The sequence below is a fragment of the Oreochromis niloticus genome, linkage group LG11 (assembly GCF_001858045.2).
Source record: "Oreochromis niloticus isolate F11D_XX linkage group LG11, O_niloticus_UMD_NMBU, whole genome shotgun sequence".
Classification (NCBI taxonomy): Eukaryota; Metazoa; Chordata; class Actinopteri; order Cichliformes; family Cichlidae; genus Oreochromis; species Oreochromis niloticus.
Window position 1 is genome coordinate 19,042,887 of NC_031976.2, and position 14,565 is coordinate 19,057,451.

The 14,565-nt window shown below is 41.6% G+C and overlaps 2 protein-coding genes and 1 long non-coding RNA gene across 3 annotated transcripts; 1 reads left to right on the forward strand and 2 right to left on the reverse strand.

Moving 5' to 3' along the window:
• The first annotated feature begins 1,294 nt into the window (after positions 1–1,294).
• Positions 1,295–5,288, forward strand: stmn2a (stathmin 2a). Its single transcript, XM_003454400.3, has 5 exons — positions 1,295–1,486; positions 3,099–3,194; positions 3,361–3,533; positions 3,684–3,875; positions 3,974–5,288. Exons 1-5 carry the CDS (start codon positions 1,468–1,470, stop codon positions 4,031–4,033), a joined length of 540 nt encoding a protein of 179 aa, XP_003454448.1. The 5' UTR covers positions 1,295–1,467; the 3' UTR covers positions 4,034–5,288.
• A 123-nt stretch (positions 5,289–5,411) lies between these two features.
• Positions 5,412–6,686, reverse strand: LOC106098921 (uncharacterized). The gene is made up of 2 exons (XR_001225241.2): positions 6,452–6,686; positions 5,412–6,365 (listed from the first exon to the last, which is right to left on the reverse strand). It is a non-coding gene; the product is annotated as an uncharacterized LOC106098921 (long non-coding RNA).
• Positions 6,687–8,452: 1,766 nt separating this feature from the next.
• LOC100696924 (hairy/enhancer-of-split related with YRPW motif protein 1) lies at positions 8,453–10,530 on the reverse strand. Its single transcript, XM_003454401.5, has 5 exons — positions 10,338–10,530; positions 10,086–10,158; positions 9,907–9,990; positions 9,734–9,815; positions 8,453–9,623 (listed from the first exon to the last, which is right to left on the reverse strand). The coding sequence occupies exons 1-5, from the start codon at positions 10,421–10,423 to the stop codon at positions 8,995–8,997; spliced, it is 954 nt and encodes a 317-aa protein (XP_003454449.1). The 5' UTR covers positions 10,424–10,530; the 3' UTR covers positions 8,453–8,994.
• Positions 10,531–14,565: the final 4,035 nt, after the last annotated feature.

Consider the following 14,565-nt stretch of genomic DNA (forward strand, 5'->3'; position numbering starts at 1 on the left):
TCACACAGTATTAGTCGCTTAAAAATTGGACACTTATTAAAAAGCTTAAGGTTTCTCATCAGCAAGCTTTAGCCATGTGGTAGCTAGGTTAAAATGTGACACATGTAACAACTGAGCCCCTGCCTGAGTATAAGAAATGAGAAAGGTATTTGAAGCTAGGCATGTAAAGGCAGTGTTGTATAAATATATCTGTTTGTTTCTTTGTTGGCAGAATGGTTTGTGTTGAGCCACACACAAACAGCTGGCCGAAGGAAGGATGGGTTTGTTGTGTTGTCTGCTAAGGTTACCTGTAGGAAACACATCATAAGGTCTACATTATAAGAGCACTGTAATTTCCTAAATATATTACTCGTTTATTACTCATATGTAGACTAATTCCGATATCGGGTTTCAGAGTTCCATTGATTGTTAATTATTTTTTGTTACAATTAATGACAAAAATGGAAAGAAGGAATGAAGGAACAGTTATTGAAAGATGTTTCATTGGTCAGCAATTCATGGAAATTCGAGTAAAAATCATGAAAACTAACCCTGGTCTAACCTAGTTTGTCTATTAAAATCAGCTATATGAGGAAAAAACACTTGGTTTTAAGAATTTCAGCTGGTGCCACTGGGTTCATTTTCTAGAAAGATCTGCTGAGACTGAAGCTACTTTGGACTGCTTTGGTCAGAGGAATAACTATAACACACTCATTCCCTCTTTTGTCAAATGCTGGTGATAGATGACGCATTAAAGGTTAAGATAAAATTGAACACTCCGACTAATGGCGAGTGTCTAATATTTTTGACCAGCAGGCGTGGCAGCCTGCAGCAGCTCGATGAAGAAGTCTTCATTCTTACCTATGTTACAGTATTATCTGTTTCAATTGGTTTAATAGATCGTTTTCACTGCCACAGCTTTGACACGAATCAGTATGTGAATGCAGGTGTTATAATCACTTATACTTTGGTTTTGGTTTTTTCAATCTAAACTTGAGTCATTTATAATTCCTGTTACTACCCCTGTAACTTCATACTGGACTATATCATGACACAGTTGCAGGTTGAGGAAATATCGGTTGTTGTGAGTGTGATGAATCATCTGCACACCAGGATATTCACTTCTTTACAAAAACAAAAACAAAAATAGTGACCATGTTGGTGTATTTTATTTCTGGCCTATATTTTTTGCACTGTTAACTTGGATCATTCTCAAACACATTATTATTACATTATTATTCAGGCTTGAGGACAAATAACGGCTTTATTCTGAGGTGTCTCATTATTTTGAGCTTCGGTTAGCCTGCACTGGGTGGTGTAAGACGCGCGGCGCGTGAGAGGAGGGTCTGTTTGCGCGCTCCCGTGCGTTCCCACCTCCCGTCTGCTATCCGATCCTTCCTCCGTCTCTTCGCTGACTCAGTGCCTTAAGCAGCATCACCGCTCACCAGAACAGATCTACAGCATCCTCTGCGGAGAAATACATCAGCCATGGCTAAAACAGCAACCGGTAAGCATTAGTCTGGATGGGTTAAGATGGATTAAAGCGGGATGGATGGATGGTACAGGTGCATGATTTTTGCGGAAGGTCTATGTCGGCCCGGTGTAGCCTACCGGCTGGTGGTCGTGCTTCTGTAACAGCTCCACCATGAAAATAAATATATAAATAAATAAAATAAAATGAAAGCTCTCTTTGCCGTTTTCAAAACTAAATTGCATTAAATCACATTTCTGCAGACTATTGTCTCCACGCAGGACTCTATTGATGATAAGAATGTGGGCTCACGCCGAGCATCCTATGTCGTTAGGTTACTGAAAAATCTCCTATATTATCCTACCTACGTAAACATATTCATTTTTATATAACAATTGTGGTAGGTAACAGTGTGTAATTATACAATATGGGCTGCCTGAGAGAGGTTTATTAACCTTACAATGCTCCACCTGCGGTTCACGCTACAGCGGCCCCAACATGCAGCATAATGCAGACGGACCCCACCCAAGATGCTGGGTTGCCGATCATTTAGCCGACACCAAATCATTTGGAGGCTTCATCTGTTTGACTTTTACATTCCTGTGGCTATAATGAAAGGTGCAGGTTATCGTTTTACTTTTTTTGTCACTTAAACGTCTCCTTAAGATGATTGTTGTCGGTTATAAGATTGCACCTTTTATTCATGTCTTTAGCTTTCCTTATCTATTCCTTGCAAAGGATTGCACCAGCTGTGGCAGAGGTGCTGCAGTTTATTTTCCAAAAATTCATTATTGATATATGTTACAAAAATAAAATGTAGGCAGAATTAGCACACTGATATTATTCTAGTCATCTCTTCTGATGGGCAGTTATTGTTGTAGGCCAGACATTTAGCACGGGTTTGTTTGTTTTTGGCTACCCACTTTACAAAATTCTTAATATAAGCCATCCATTCTTTCAGTTTTTTTGTTTGTTTGTTTTTACAGAAAATATAATGTGCCAACTCACTATTCTGCGTGTAGTATCATAGATATGTAGTGAACCAGACAGGTGTATGGCAGGGTGGGAGGCAGGCCAGCCCTGCAGCAAGGGGCTGCTTCACACGCTGGCCTTTGCAGCAGAAGGCTTAGCAGCGCTGACAATCTGTAGTCCTCTCTGAAGAGCCAGGTGGGCACTTTGTCAAAAATAGAAAGAGCACGAAGAACTGGCGGTGAAGATTAAAAATAGTCCAAAGATCTGGTGAAAGTTAATTTAAAAAAAGAACGTTCAGGTCATTAATCTGGTGTTTTTTACGACTGTGACACCACGGTGACCGAGGCGTTTCATTTCCTGATTTTAAGCTCACATGTGAACTTCAGTAAAAGTAATGCTTGTTATGCTCTTAGTTTGATAATGCTCACAGAATACATTCATCCAATTAATTATTAAGCAGTGCTGCACTTAGATACATTTCAGACTTTTAACAGCTCATTAAGGCAGTCATCTGACGCTAACAGGTTTGTTGAGAATTTCCCCTTTCTTAACAAGTAATTAAATTGAAAATCTCAACTATATGTATCCATTTGTGACAATGTTGGTTGTGACAAATGGATAATGCTGTGTTTGTTTTATGGTTTTATGGTTTAACACAGTTTTTATGTTCTTGCAGCATACAAAGAGAAGATGAAGGAGCTGTCTGTCCTCTCCCTCATCTGCTCCTGCTTCTACCCAGAGCCACGCAACAAGCTTGTGTGTGACTTTGAAGGTATAAATCAGCTGAAACATGGATTTTCTTTTAAATTAAACAAGCTAACTCCATGTTGATGATTTCTCTAATACAGATTTTAGTCAAAAAAATACGTATCATTGGACTGATACAGTAATATGTCTTGACTTTGCTACCATTAGCATTGTAATTGTGTCATTTACAGACATGGAGGTGAAACCTATAAACAAGCGGGCCTCGGGTCAGGCTTTTGAGGTGATTCTCAAGCCTCAGTCTCCAGTGTCAGATGTAGCCCACAACCTTCCCTCACCCCCAAAGAGGGACATCTCCTTGGATGACATTGAGAAGAAACTCGAGGCAGCTGAAGAACGGAGGAAGGTGAGTATATTGCATCGATGTCAACAAGCTTTAGGTGTTTAAAATGTAAAACAAAAGAAATCTTTGAGACATTTAACTATGGAAAATGAATAATTCATATTACAAGATGGAGGCGCAAATGATTCAATTTGAATACTTTTGTATATTCAGTACCAAGAGGCCCAGGTGCTGAGGGCTTTGGCAGAAAAGCGAGAACATGAGAGGGACGTGTTGCTAAAGGCCATGGAAGAGAACAGTAATTTCAGCAAGATGGCTGAGGAGAAGCTCCAGATGAAGATGGAGCAGATCAAGGAGAACCGTGAAGCCTACCTGGCAGCCATGATGGAGCGCCTACAAGAGAAGGTGAGTCGTCGGCTTTATCAGAACTAAAAGCATATGAAAGGGGCTGGGCAGCGTCCTGATGAGTAGTCATTCTCACTGTGCTGTTGTGACGTTTCCAGGAGAGACACGCGGCTGTGGTGCGCAGAAACAAAGAGCTGAGGGAAGAGCTGACAGCATGAGCCTCACACGAGTCCAGACTTCCTCGATCCATCCACCCAATCCTGTCCCCTTCCTCGGTAGAGCCTTCACCCTCTTCGTAACAGACACTCAACCCTGGAGGCTGAGAGGTTCAAGGACCTCACCACTATATCACAACCCACCATGCCACCAGTACTCACTATTATCAGTATTATCAATGGATACAAACATGAATAACACTCATCTTGAGAATTGAATGGTTTTGTTGATTTAACAGAAATTGAAAGAATATGGGTTTTATTGGCTTTAATTTTGTCAGTACTTTTATCTATCTATCTATCTATCTATCTATCTATCTATCTATCTATCTATCTATCTATCTATCTATCTATCTAATATTTTCTTTGTCTTTGATTAATGTTCAGTTCTTGAAGTTTGACTCTGCGACCGTTTTCTTGTGGAAGCTCTCAGTGGTGTGAGTTGGCTGTAAACAGGCATTTGCATTGATTCCCGATGATGTCCTGATAATGATGTTTTTTGCTGTGTCTTTTGTGAAGAATGACGGTTGGTGTTTCCAGACTACAGACTCCTCAAGATATCAACGTATCTCATCTGTATCTCCCTCACGCGCACCTACTCATTCTCAACACGCACACTTGGAACTTAACAATAATCGAAACCCCACAGATACATAGAAGTCCACTTCCTCTGAAATGAGCTCGATAGGTGCTTTATTGTTATTAAGAATGTCTATGCCCAATGGGAGCAACTGTTTATACACTTGCAGATTACCACTTTACCCCGACGGCGCCATTTTTCGATGAATCCATCGTTACCCAAATGAATAGCTCTGTTAAGAACACGGTATTGGGAATGAACCTTATAAAGTTGTGAATGTTATGACACCATACTGGTATCATGCATAGTGTCTTGGACAGTAGAATGTGCTGTTGCTCCCATCTTGATATTGATAGTGTGAACATTACGTATGTCTGTGTGGGTGTGTGTGAATGAAGAATGACCTTGAGGCATCATCAGCACCTTCTCTCATTTAGGGGGTTAGATAGAGAATGGATGCAGGATGCTTTACATTCAGCACACTAAACTAGTCTCTTTTTAATATACAGTACCACTGATATCTGCCTGCATCTTCTGCTGCTTGTTTTTCTCCCTCCATATATTTCTCTGTGAAAGCTTTGCTGAATAAAAGTTTGGGGTTCTGTGAACATGGCATGCACCATCTGAAACTTTTCTGTAAACTGCCAAATAAAAGAACCAGTTATCTACACATCCTGAGAATCACTCCTCCTGTAAATTTGTATTCTAATCTGATTTTAATAGCGTTTTAACATTTTTATTATTGCAGTGTTTAGAGTAGTTAAAAATGTACAGATATGTAAGAAGTTAAAGGAAAAGTCAACATTTACATATACTTTTAGAGAGATGGACTGAACCCATAGTCCTAGAGAATATATGCAGAAGAGAATATATGCTCTCTTTCAAGGTTTCTGAAGTTTACATATTAGGACATAATAAAAAATAATCATCTGGTCCTCAGCAGGTCCTAAAATTAGGTACATACAACCTTGATTGAACAAAATCACGTCACATGTCATGTCAATATATAACTAAAACAAAATCAGAAACGGTATGTGAAAAACTGCTTCCATAAGAATTAAGAGGGTAAGCTGTGGCCGGTGCTAATCAAATCCAGCTGTTTAACTGATCGTCAGCAAGTATGAGCACCTCTATAAAAGCAGAGGGTTTTATTTTTACAGTTTGATGGTCTGGAGCAGTTGTGTGTTAACACAATGCCAAGGACGAAAAACATCAGCAATTATTTGGGAATGGTCATGAGGTCGTTTCTGAAAAATTTAAAGTGGAGAGAAGCCGCCAAAGTGGAGATGGTTTACCATAATGCACAGCGTCATATTTGGCTAAAACAAAATACAGAACATCAACACAAACATTTTATACCAACTGTGAAGCACGACAGTGGCGGTGTAATGATTTGGGCTTGTTTTACATCTACAGGACCTGAGGATCTAGGCTCTCCTCTGTATGCCAAAATATTCTAGAGACAAATAATGCTATAGGCTGGCCAAAATTGGTTGGTGCAGCAGGGCAATGATCCCAAGAAGTGTCACGGTCTGGCTGGCAGACCGTGGGGAGGTGGGGAAACAGGACCCAAGCGCCGGACTCTTCAGTGCAAACAGTGTTTATTTACAAGGTGGTGAAGTAAACAACAATAAATCCCCTAGTGTCCCTGACTCCCGTGTTGTGTCTTCTTCCCAAACGTCCCCGTGTAGTGCTCTCTGCTCCAGTGTCTCTGCACTCCCCGTGCTCACTGGCCTCTCTCGTTCCACATTCCTCCTGAGGGAGAACAATAGAGGCAGCCGTTAACACACTATATCCTAGCAGGCATACACTCACACTTCCTTACAAGCTAGAAGACTGACGTGAAGTCAACCGCAATAATCCAGCATCGGTGGAAGCTCCATCGCTCATCTAAATAGCTCCCCCGAGGAGCCCAGATGAGGAGCAGGTGTGCGGCAAGGACTTTGGGTGTGGCCAGCCCTCAAGTCAGGCCACGCCCCCAGGGCTGAAGGTGCCTGTAACTTGGCCACAGAAGAAAGGCAATACACACACACACATACCTGCCTACATACAGAAGCGCACAGGGGCAGTGCAGACAACACATCAAATAATAATAATAATAATAACAACAGTCATAGTCCCCACGTCCCCGAGTCCCCAAAACCGGGTCCGTGACAAGAAGAGCTGCAAATCTACAAAGGAGTGGCTGAAAAAGACATCATGGTGCTTCTGTATGGAATTATATTTATGACATAACATATGCACGAGCAAAAACATTATCTGAGCAAATCATTTTATTTCACGGACATAATTACATTCCATTACATCCAGCAACGCGCACAAAGAAGCCATCGTGCACGCTAGCTGATTTGCACGTGCTGCTACAATTTTACGCTCTGGCGGGTGCTCTGTGGAGAAACCCTGCTTACACACACACTGCTAAACCAACACGTAGGGGCTCGCTAAACTTACTTTTGACTGTCTGGAGGCGGAGCCCAACGGATGACGGGTCCTAATGTGATTGGTCACTATGATGGACACTTCAGGTTACTTGTTTAACTGAATTACACTGTGACAGCGACATGTTTTAAACTGTATTTGTTTACAATTTAAAAAATAAAGCTTGCCAAATTGCCAATTATCAACAGTTATTGTTTGCTGTGCAGCAGTGGAAATAGTGAAAAAAACCCTGTTATTCCATATCTGGAAAACGCAGTGTCCTACTAAGGCCTTTTCACCATGTGCACTTACTCTTTTGTGCCTGTGGAGGGGACAGCATATGATTCACATAATTTCTATACTCATCAAATCATTTAAGAGCATCATGTCCTCTCTGGAGAGAACTATTTCATCACACGTTGTGTTAAACAACAGTAAACCTTCCCTAAGGTTTGGGCCCACCTTTCCACAGCACAGCGCCCCTATAGCATAACTGAGCCACCAGCTCTGGCTGTTGAATTCTTCAACCTGTACTTAAGCTTTTCCACCAGCAGGTGGCAGTGTCAGATTTATTTGGGACCAAAAAACCCCCAAAACAAAACAAAACCCTACAATCCTTCAAAATTGGGACAAAATTTTATAATATGCCAAACAGAAATATACGCAAAAATATTAACAGTATTACTGACTGACTGAATTAGAATATTAGATTCCCTGAAATCTGCTCTGTTGACATTTTAGTTTTCATAATCTAATTTATTATTTACGGCATGTGACTTAAAGCCCTGAGGGAATAAAAGACAGACAGCAGATGCCCCACCTGAATGCCTGATGTGCTTCATGGATGGATAAAAGACCAAGCCATTAAAACAATGAACCCATTAAAAGCCGTGCCTCTAAAAGACAGAACCAAAAACAGTACCTAAAATGCGGAGCAGTGATTTATTGGTCCAGCTGCCTGAGTGTTGTTGTTACTTTTCAACCTCTTTCCTCCAATGTCCTCATACTGTTCACACTATTGTCTCCGTTCCAGACCAACCCGAGCTGGTGAGGTCAGGGTAACATTGTAAAGGATTTCCTCTGGCTCTTAATGATTTCCTGTGTATTCATAAGGGCAACAATGCTGTCGAATTCGGTTACTTACCTGGCACACAGTAAAGGAATTACCTTTCAGTCAATAGCCAGGACCTCATTAGCTCATGATTGACTTCTATGAGACTGCAACAGAAGTGCACCTGAAGATTGTGTGTCATTATGGGAATGTATGGGCTTTATGAGTAAGGGAGCTACTGTTGTCTGCTTGTATGTAGGACTTGGCTGCATGTGAATGAATGTGAAAAGCAACAACATGGTATCCATGATAAGAACCAAAAAGGAATGAAAGAAGTGAAGGCAACAGAAATACACATTCTTTTATAACCATGTTGTATATACTTAGAATCAATTTATTGGTACAAAAATATTACAAACAGGTACAAGGTACAAGTTTCCAAACCTTAAAAAGTTACTTTCCCAAAAGTGGCGCGCATAATATGCATATTTATTGTCACTGTAGTTCCCAAAATCATAAGAAAAGCTGACATAATTAAGTTAATCTATGTTACGCCAGGTGTAGATTTGTATATTTCAGTATATGGCCTACAACAGCTGATCTCTAAATTTGTGCTTATTGTAAATCAATCCATGACCCATTTATCATACCATTACAACAGTCCTCAACCTGGAGGCAGTGCATGCTAGCTAAATTAGTTTTTGATTTTATTTAATAACATAAAAGCACTTTTCTTTTCTTGTTAAAAGTAAATGAGAAATCAGATCCTCTAGCAACCGCTCCCACTTGTTCCTTTTGCTTAATAAAATAAAATCAATTTTGTTCTCCTGTATTTTATTGTTGTAAAACAGTTGAAGCAGTCTGTATGTGACGGTGGGCACAGCTCAGCTGTTGCCTTCAGTCCAGGGATTGGCTTCAGAAGGCCCCGATCTCCATGCCCCATGGCCTGTAAGGTTTTGACAGTGTGGAGGGGGGACTCACGGTGCTGACGGCTGTCGGGGAAAGGAGAGGGAATGCGCTAAAGGAGAGGGGGAAGGCCGAAAGCGAGGACAGAGATGAGACCAGTGGTGGAGAAAGCTTGGTTGTTGGCATGGGAAGACTGAGGGGTAGAGAGCCATTGGGAGGAACCCTGAGGGACTCTGTGGGGGGCATGGCGCTGAGTCTGGATGTCCCAGATGTCTCAGTGGAGGAGGAGGAGGAGGAGGAGGAAGAGGAAGATGATGAGGGTGAAGAGGAGGAGGAAGGGGCCTGGCTGCTGGTGGTTCTGGATGCAGGTGTCCTGCCCTGGGGGTGCTGTACAAGGAGTGGGTGGGGCAGATGGGCAGGGGTAGCCCCATAGGCAGAGCCCCAGGCTAAGTGTTCCAGTCCAGTGTGCACCTCCCTCTGAGAAGCATAGTTGCTGAGGTGGGACACCAATCGTACACGGAGGGAGTCTGTGCTGTCCCGACCCTCTATGATGCTCAGGTAGCGAGCTGTCTCTGCCAGGCACTCCCTGAAGCCCAGGCTGCGGTAATCCTTAGCAAGAACATGAGCTTCAAAGTAACCTGTGAGAAAAGAAGAAACATGGTTAAATAAACGTGTTACTCAAAGAATATGTCATATTTATTAATACAGGAGCTGAAACATGGATTTATTCAAAGAAAATATCCGCTACCTTTCCCACCAGAAGCATGAAGCATCTTCAAATGGTCCACTGTCATTTGGAGTATTTCTGCTTTCTCCAGTTTAGCAGATCCCTGCAAAAACGTTATAATAAAGCGTCTCTTTCAGTTATATATTATTTATCAACAAAATTGTGTGTGCCAAATAAAATGAAGAATATTATACCTGTTTCTCAAAAGCACTCGGCACCAATCTTCTCAGCTCTGACAAACTGTTGTTGATCCGGTCACGTCTGCGTTTCTCAATGATCTGTTTGAAAACATATTTCAACATTAATTCAATCGTGCAGAGGATGAGAAACTTTGGAAACTATTAAACAAGAGCGGGAAACGCGGTTCACATACCCCTCTGCGCCTTTTTCTGGCTTGGACTTGCGTGGTTGTGGAGGGTGACATCGATCCGTGGGAGTCAATTTGACTAAAAGGTAAAACAGTTTGTTTTTTAAATTACTGACAGAAAAACGATGTTGAGGAAATGCATTAAAGAGCACTTAAAAATACAGAAAATACAGGGAATAACGCAAAAACAAGCAATTGTTAATTAAAACATGCCGTATAGGTTGATTTTCTTTTTTTTTAAAAAAAAAGTTAACATACCCATTTTCATCCCCACTGTCCTTCTCCACCTCAACGGTGTCGTCCAGGTCGCTGTCCGATGAGCTGTAGTTGTGGCTTCGCTTCATTTCGCCTTCAAGCCTTCAGTACTCTCGGGGCACAGACAGCACGAGGTATGCGTAACAGTTTAAAACTGTCTGATCTGCATCTGCTGTGACTGTTTTCACACGGCGGAGAGGAGGGCGGGGTGCCCGGAATGATGTGGGCGGGGCTCTGACAGACTTGAGCCAGTCAGAATCGAGCTGAGGCTTGAGTGACGGAGGCCTTAAAAATATCAATGGAGTCTTGAGGGATCAAAGATCATCATCCTAATAAGAGTGGTCTGAAATAATGATATCATATTATGAATCTATATAAAAGCAATGTATTAATTAAACATTTTAATCCATCCTGTCGAGAGCTGGAGTGACTCCAGCCTAGATTCTTCTCCTGCATTATAAAGGTTGGATGGTCTATTAGCTGACTGTCTTCAACCATGTGGTTCCAGAGTGTCACTGATCAGCCAGGAGACTCCACAGTGGGCCAGCGTGTCCATGCTCTCCTAGGGAACTTCCTCCTCTATACCTTCTGCAAACAGGTCAACAGGCAGGCAGACCTTCCAATGGAGCCATACACCCGCTGGGTGAACATTCCTCTCTCTGCAGTGTAGTGTGCAAAAAATCAGAAATGTTTTCTTAAGCTTGAGCTATAAGCAGCTATAGAAACTATAACATCATGTAAAGCTGCTTCGGGCATAAAATACAGAACACAAGGGGAACAAGGGGGGTCTGCAGAAGTGTGATAGGGTGACCCCACTAATACACCTGGGTCAGGGGTCAAACTATGAAACATGGGAGATTTCAGTGCTAGCGCTACTGTGTAACTGATTCCTTTAGGCATATGTTTTAAGTTTAGGGGCATATCAAATCTTTTAGTTGAGGAGGGGGGGTCTCTTTTGCTGTGGAGGCATGGTTTGTCAGGGAAGCATAAATAAAAGTAGTTCTAGTTCAAAACACCAAGTGAGGGGATTTCTGTTGGGCAAATGATATTTCTATATTTATGTATTTAGATATTTATATATCTCCAGCTGAGTTCCAGGACTTGGAGGAGTTGTGCTAATGTGCAATGATGCTGTTCAGTCTATGTTCTCTTTCATTTGTGGCCGGTGTGTATATATAAATATGTTAGACATCTAATGTTTGTACTTTATTTGATGTTTTACTATTTTTCTTTGAGATATTTGTTAGTTTTCACATTGATTTCAATCTTTTGTGTACTCAGAAGAACCCAAAACAGTATCTCTTATTTTTTAGGGATTTTAAATGTGACGTTTCATGATTTTTCTGGTTTGAAAACATTCTTGTGCTTTATGAGATATTTAAACTAATAAAACACTCTTGGAAAACTGTAAAATAAATAGAAACAGAACCGAAAACAGGGATGTTTGTCTTACAAGCTGACCTTTTAGTGCTTCCCACAGGGCAGTAACATGGGAATCTCACAAAAATTGGTTTATTCATACTACCCTACACTACTAAAAGTACAGTTACAGTTAGTAGTTAAAATAAGGCCAACTTTACACACCTACAGCATTAAGACGCCATAATTTCAGTAGAAACAATAAAAAAAGTAATCCACTATCAATCATACATGCACAAGGAACATTTTCTGCAAAATACGATCACTTACTTTTGATACTTTGTGTGATGACATTAACATTCTTAACTGAACTGTAAAAACCTGGACTATAAAATACTAGAAATAAATCACTTTAAAAAAAAGAGTTTTAACGTATCTGTAGGTTTTTGGGGTTTTTCAAAACTCATGTGTTAATAAGTAGTTAGATACACTTACAGGGTTACAGGTTGAAACAATATTGTGAATGTAGGACTTACTTTGAATTTTGGTATCGCTACTTTTATTGAACGATCTCAGCACTTCTGCTGTCATGTTGTATATGGTGTAAAACAATGTCTAATTTCTATTATTGTAAAACAATAATAGAAATTGTTTTATTATTGTAAAACAATAATAGAAAGTAATATTTGTACATTTACTCAAATACTACATGACAGTGCAATTTTTAGATGCCTGAATATATATATTTTGTGCTGTTTTATCCTCCACAAAGCAGGAAATTTGATGCTTATATATATCACTATATTTGTCCAACAAATAAGATCAGTAGTTACCCTGCAGATAAAGTGTTTCCATATACAATATACGGTAGGATGTGATCCAGTTACAACATATCTTCCCTGCATAAAGAGCACGTTTATGGTCATATTGTAAGCACATTTAATTAATACATCTAAAATTGTTTTCTCTTGTAACAGAAGTTTGGTTTATTTACTTAAAAACAAAAGTTTTAGAACCATCACCTTACCAGGCTTTTGAAAAATACACATTTAACCACAAATGAAGCAAGAATAGAAAGCAGTTAAGATAAAGAGACAGATGAATGTCAGTCTTTTCTGTCTGATGGAAGGTCTGGGAAAATGACTTGATGTTAGGATATAGCGCCTGCTCTGACATGTGCCTGACATGTCTGTTAAGGCTATCAGCGGGAGCGCAGTGCCCCTGCTGTCTTCAATTCCAGTGCCTTGTAGAGAAGCAGCTGTTTCTCTCCTCTGTCCATCAGGTCAGTTGTTAACTTTGTACGCTGGGAGCTAGACAAGTGCGGATGAGAGCTTGATTCTAGGGAGCAACTGGAGGCCAACACGCTGGTCCCAGAATGTCAGAGGGGCTTCAGTGGTGACAGATACAATGTGCAAGCTTCGGTCACTCTGTTGATGCAGTGAGCACGGATGAGCCTTCACACCATCCCTCACGCACAGATACATGCACAGACCCCCACCTAATCTCCTCTCCTTGTCATGCCTACCTTCATCCATTTCATGCATTTCCACATTCCCATACTCCCACTTGGAGGATTTATAGATCCTAACATGTGCTTAATCCAGTGCTGAAAAATACTCACGGCCTGCCTGCTCCCTTTTTGGACCGAATTTCTGATGCAAGATTCACATACAGATCCCTGAACTGTGCCTTCTTGGCCTTCCAGTGACTCTGCTACATGTCAATCTGAATGTATTTATGCTCACTCTTTTGCACTGTTTATGATACTATTATGGAAATAGGGCCATTATGGCAACACAAACCACTCTCCTCACACCTGATCGTCAAGGTCATTCACATTAGAGCTGACATTCCTGTGGCCCATTAAACATAATTGCGATTCGTCTTTTAAAAACCTTGACTTTTCACCTGCCGTATCGCAACATCTCCTCGCCCTTCCCAGTCCACTTTTGGTGACGCTGGACGTGAATGTCCTGTTCTGTTTGAGTGTGTTTGGTTTTGGCTCATTTGTGTTGTTTGACTACCATCTTTACATTTAATAACTCCAAGAGCTTACCAGTCTGCCCATTGAACGTGGGCGTAACTTGGCACCGATTTCTAGAAACCCCTCTCAACCCAGTGCCAGGAAGCTAAAAGGTATAAGCAAGCATTTGTTTGAAACTGGCGTGTGCCCAGCTGCCTTCCTCAATCTCCCCTCAGGTTTCCCTTGGTGACTCTTTGTGTGCAAGAGCACGGCCTGAGTGTGCGCTGGTGTGTTTGCATGTGTTTATGTGTGCGCGACTGAGAGTGTGCAAGTGTGTTTAGGAGGTGCTGTTTCCCACAACCCTGATCTAATTCCGTGGTAACTCAATCTCCGTGTGAGCGCTTCCCGGCGAGTGTTCTCCCACCCGTCGGCCGTCTCTCCCTGGCTGGCTGAGTGGCTGAGTGTGTCTGACGGAGGCCGGCTCAGTCCCATTGGAGCCCCCACCTCCACCCCCTGCCCTCTCCTCTCCGCCTTCATCCTACCCACCCTCCCATCAGGATTGATTTACAATGTCAACCGTTGGAGCTGTCGGCAGCAGCAACGCTCACAGCCGTGCCTGCGTCCTGTGCGCACACCATCCTGACATCTTATACCTGTCACTCAACAACTGCTGGAGTGAACTGTGGGTTTGTGTGCTGTATGTATGTGTCCGTTAATGTGTGTGAGATGATTTCCTCATCCATATTTGGACGATGTTTGCCCAAAGGTGTGAGCTTTGCTGCGCATTTACACTAGGTATGACATTATTATGTAAGGCAAGGAAAATGCCACCCACGCTGGTCCTCAATAGGTTGTTTGACTGAGGGAAATGTCTCCCAGACAGCTTTCATGCAACAATGTTATCCTATG